Source organism: Rhinoderma darwinii, chromosome 7, assembly GCF_050947455.1.
Source record: "Rhinoderma darwinii isolate aRhiDar2 chromosome 7, aRhiDar2.hap1, whole genome shotgun sequence".
NCBI lineage: Eukaryota > Metazoa > Chordata > Amphibia > Anura > Rhinodermatidae > Rhinoderma > Rhinoderma darwinii.
The window spans coordinates 143,154,255-143,159,254 of record NC_134693.1 but is presented as its reverse complement, the minus strand read 5'-3'; the positions used below and the strand labels follow the sequence as shown (position 1 = coordinate 143,159,254).

The 5,000-nt window shown below is 52.9% G+C and overlaps 1 protein-coding gene across 1 annotated transcript in view; it reads left to right on the top strand.

Annotated features, from left to right (window-relative positions):
• NPRL2 (NPR2 like, GATOR1 complex subunit) overlaps nt 1-1,674 on the top strand; it is a 12,920-nt gene extending 11,246 nt beyond the window's left edge. Inside the window, exons 11-12 of the mRNA XM_075831928.1 lie at nt 1-143; nt 1,269-1,674. Coding sequence (XP_075688043.1) covers nt 1-143; nt 1,269-1,336 — 211 coding nt within the window. The 3' untranslated portion in view covers nt 1,337-1,674. The remainder of the gene's footprint in view (nt 144-1,268) is intronic.
• Nucleotides 1,675-5,000: the final 3,326 nt, after the last annotated feature.

Below are 5,000 nucleotides of genomic sequence, written 5' to 3'. Positions count from 1 at the left end.
GAAACTTATCCAGTTTGGGCTGATGAAGAAGCTGATCCGAAGACTCCAGAAATACCCTGTAAAAGCGTCCCGCGATGAGCGCAGCCCCCCGGCCCGCCTGTACACGGGATGCCACAGCTATGACGAGATCTGCTGCAAGACAGGTACCGGCCCCCGGCGTCTGCCACATTCAGGAAAGCGGAGCTTCCTTTAGTTGTCGTTCTTCCTGATCTGTAACTATATGACTATTCCATGATGTCCGGAACAGGGGCGGGGCTGTGACAACCAGGAAATGATTCTTAACATGTATATGAGGAATTCTATAGACAGTAAAAATGTGACGGTGACCTATTGTCCTCTCTGCGGGAGGAAGTGTATGTGGGGGGGATACTGGGGGGATACCGGGGTGGGGGGGATACCGGGGGGGGGGGGGGATACCGGATGGACCTTCACTCGTTCTTCACTGCTGAGTAACGTGAGGCTCGCAGCTTAGGCACCTCCTATTGCAGACGAAGGCCGGATTCACACGAACAAGTGCAAACAATGGTTGTTTTTCACGTCTGAGTTGCACCCGTGCGGGTCCCGTTTTCTGCACAGACTTTAGACGATCGGGGGATCCGCGAAAACAGAAGAGAATAAGACCTGATTTATTTTTCGACAGACCCTTCATGCAGTCCATTAAAGCAATGGCGGTGTGAACGGCCCCATTGAAATACATGCGTCCGTTGTTTTAGCGGCCGCCACACGGACATCTGCTACGGTCGTCTGAGTCCAGCCTTCGGCTCTTTTACACCGGCCAATTATTGGGTAAACGAGTATTTACAGAACGATAGGGCGACGATCAGCCAATGAACGAGCACACGCTGGTTAATCGTATCATTTATGCAGCTGAAAATATTATCAGTCGGCGGTGTGTAAACGGGGCACCTGGATCTCCTCTGTGCTGCTGTGGGTCAGAATGTCACTAATAAGGGCGGAGCTGTGACAACCTCATCAGAAGGAACTGTCTCCTATAGAAGGAATCAAGTAATTGGGGAGTTATGTATCGTGTTGGAGCCTAAATTCATGTGGTCTGTCGGGGGGGGAGGGGCTCGTTCCCCCCCTTGACATCACCCTCTAAACATATGGATCACATCAAAGTGAGGGGGCGCTCTTATTACTGAGACTTCTAGTTCTATAGATCAGATGTAATAGCCGCGACCCCTCCCCCGTGTACACACATATATATATATATATATATATACAGCGGCTGCGATCCTGATCATGTGGGGTTTGTGTTTTCTCTCCAGGGATGAGTTATCGAGAGCTGGACGAGAGACTGGACAGCGACTCCAATATCATCGTGTGTATGAAGTAACCGGACGTGTCCTGCCCGTGACCCGGGCGCGGATGACAACTCCCAACATTCACGTCTCCGGCCGCAGACCCCGGATAACACGGCGATGATGTCTGGATTTAAAACCACGACGTAAAAAAAAAACCCTGTCTGAACTAAACGCCGTTTTTCCCACTGAATTCAATGGGCAGATGTTTCGAGGTGTTTACGCCCTGAAATGCGCCTGAAAACTCTGCGTGTGAACGGACCCCAAGGGTTAGTGTGACCGGACAGGTAGAAGCGAGATCTCTGCTCCGTCTCTGTAAACGTGTTTTCTGCCGGTATATTTTTGGAATAAAGGAGGAGATTTTTTTATCACGTGAAGTTGCTGGACGTTCCTCTCTTTTAGGCCGAATTCAGACGAACGTAGATTATATCCGCCGAACGGCCATCACACGGACGCATGTATTATAAAGGGGCCGGTCACACGGACGCATGTATTATAAAGGGGCCGGTCACACAGACGCATGTATTATAAAGGGGCCGGTCACACGGACGCATGTATTATAAAGAGGCCGGTCACACAGACGCATGTATTATAAAGGGGCCGGTCACACGGACGCATGTATTATAAAGGGGCCGGTCACACGGACGCATGTATTATAAAGGGGCCGGTCACACAGACGCATTGTTTCATGGGAACGTGTGAAGAGTCTGTTGGAGGATAGAACATGTCCTGTTTACTTCTGTTTTCACAGATCCCGCCATAGACTCAAGTTTATGGGGATCCGTGAAAACAGAACCCGCACGGGGGCACCTCGCATGTTAAAAACGTCCGAGTTTCCCCACGTTTGTGTGACTGGCCTTGTCTGGACAAATATCTGATAGTTGGGTCACCTATTGCCAGAACAGGGTTCTCCCTCCCTCTGAATATGCTGTAAATGTCTATTGTGAGACCCTTTATAGAGTAATTCCCATCATACGAAGTTATGGTACATCGCTAGGATATGCCCAAAATTTGGGATTGGTGGGGGTCCGACTGCTGGGGCCCCCACATATCCCAAGAATGAAGAGGACTTAGCGCTGAGTCCACTTCACTGTTTTTCTCTGCACGACAGCGCTCCCGACGCCAAATGTTTAGGGAACAGCAGCACGGGTCAGACCACCGCCAACCGCAGGCCAGACCACCGCCAACCGCAGGCCAGACCACCGCCAACCGCAGGCCAGAGCACCGCCAACCGCAGGCCAGAGCACCGCCAACCGCAGGCCAGAGCACCGCCAACCGCAGGCCAGAGCACCGCCAACCGCAGGCCAGAGCACCGCCAACCGCAGGCCAGAGCACCGCCAACCGCAGGCCAGAGCACCGCCAACCGCAGGCCAGAGCACCGCCAACCGCAGGCCAGAGCACCGCCAACCGCAGGTCAGAGCACCGCCAACCGCAGGTCAGAGCACCGCCAACCGCAGGCCAGAGCACCGCCAACCGCAGGTCAGAGCACCGCCAACCGCAGGCCAGAGCACCGCCAACCGCAGGTCAGACCACCGCCAACCGCAGAGCGATGACATAGCCTATAATGTGACGTCACTTCATCAGATGGGAATAACCCTTTAATTGCCTGTTTTCAGAGGCTGCGGACCTGTCCAGCTCCTCAGCGGGGGGTGAGATCGCACATAGCGGTTCTATCAGCGCGGCAACAAATCCACAACTTTTTGGCTTCTGACGCCTCATTCAAACGGCCATAACGCGGCCGCATCTTAGCATCCGGACTCCTCGCACTTCGTGTGAACTGAACTCAGGTCAAAAAATAAATCCGCGTTACGACCGTCTTTCTAGTGCTTTTCAATGTATCCGAGCTTTTTCTTGTCACTATTTGCAGCCGTGTCAGTTGGACAGGTTTTCAGCCTCTGAATGTAAACAATGAATGTTTCCATTCACTGACCACAAGCAGGTATCTTGTAACGGTTAAATGCTCGATATGTTAGAATTACAGAACATTTGCATTGAGTTAAATTTAAAAAAACGTGTTCAATTAAAGTACACGAGACTCCTCCGCTCAACGCTTCACAAACATATACAAACCCCCTACAATTTCTCTGCCCTGAACCTGCACCCCTGTATACAGCTCCTGCACCCCTGTATACAGCTCCTGCACCCCTGTATAAAGCTCCTGCACCCCTGTATACAGCTCCTGCACCCCTGTATACAGCTCCTGCACCCCTGTATACAGCTCCTGCACCCCTGTATACAGCTCCTGCACCCCTGTATACAGCTCCTGCGCCCCTGTATACAGCTCCTGCGCCCCTGTATACAGCTCCTGCGCCCCTGTATACAGCTCCTGCGCCCCTGTATACAGCTCATGTGCCCCTGCATAAAGCTCCTGCGCCCCTGTATAAAGCTCCTGCACCCCTGTATACAGCTCCTGCACCCCTGTATACAGCTCCTGCACCCCTGTATAAAGCTCCTGCACCCCTGTATACAGCTCCTGCACCCCTGTATACAGCTCCTGCACCCCTGTATAAAGCTGCACCCCTGTATACAGCTCCTTCACCCCTGTATACAGCTCCTGCGCCCCTGTATACAGCTCCTGCGCCCCTGTATACAGCTCCTGTGCCCCTGCATAAAGCTCCTGCACCCCTGTATACAGCTCCTGCGCCCCTGTATAAAGCTCCTGCGCCCCTGTATAAAGCTCCTGCACCCCTGTATACAGCTCCTGCACCGGTCATGATGGCGATGCACTAGATGGTCAAAAGTATTGGGACTCCTACACATTACGCAGGACGAGGGGGCCGGGCTCGCAATCTCCATTCTAGTTCATCCCAAAGGTGTTGGATGGGGTTGAGGTCAGAACTCTGTGCGGCCGATCAAGATCTTACAGACCAAACTCCCCCGACCGACCGTGTCTTTATGGACCTTGTGCACAGGGAGCAGTCGTGGGGAGCAGAAAAGACCGAACCCCAAACTGTTCCCAGGTAATAGTGCTAACCACTGAGCCACCGTGCTGAGAAGCGTCACTCCACCGAACACGTCTCCGCTGCTCCAGAGGCCGGTGCCGGCAGCTTTACACCCCTCCATCTGACGCTTGGCATTGCGCTTTGAGGAAACACCGGAATATAATTATAAGAGGGGGGCACATACTTTTCTCCATAAACTTGTGGCTGCAGGAACGTTTCACGTGTCACCGCACACCTGCCGCCAGTCTGATCATTTTACCAGTGTGAGGTGACACCTAGGAATACTCCTGCTGCGCAGGGGGAGGCGCAGTCATCGTGTGAGCTGACATGTCTCAGGGGTGTCACGCAGCACCTGGCTCAACACTTGCATCATTCCCGGTGACGATCGCGGCGCTCGGTGCAGGACGCACATGGCGGATATTACAGCTGCCGTCATACTCTCGCATTGCTGCATCATTGCCCCAAAAACAGGAGAACAACAAAAAACCTCCAATATACTTTCCATCTGATGTCCTGTTCTGTCTCGCAGCCGCCGCCGCCATCTCATGTGTGGATGAAGCCACAATGACGGTGACTCCATAAATACGTATCATCACATGACCGCGGCGTCCAATGGCTGCGTCTTGTTTTTAAGTAGGTAATGGCGTCTGTTACTAGGTAAAGCCGTGACGGATCCGTTGTGAAGCCGACCCAATATAAGTCAATGGGATTTGTCAGGTTTCAGCGCTGCAGACGACGGGAAATCCAACGGAGCGGA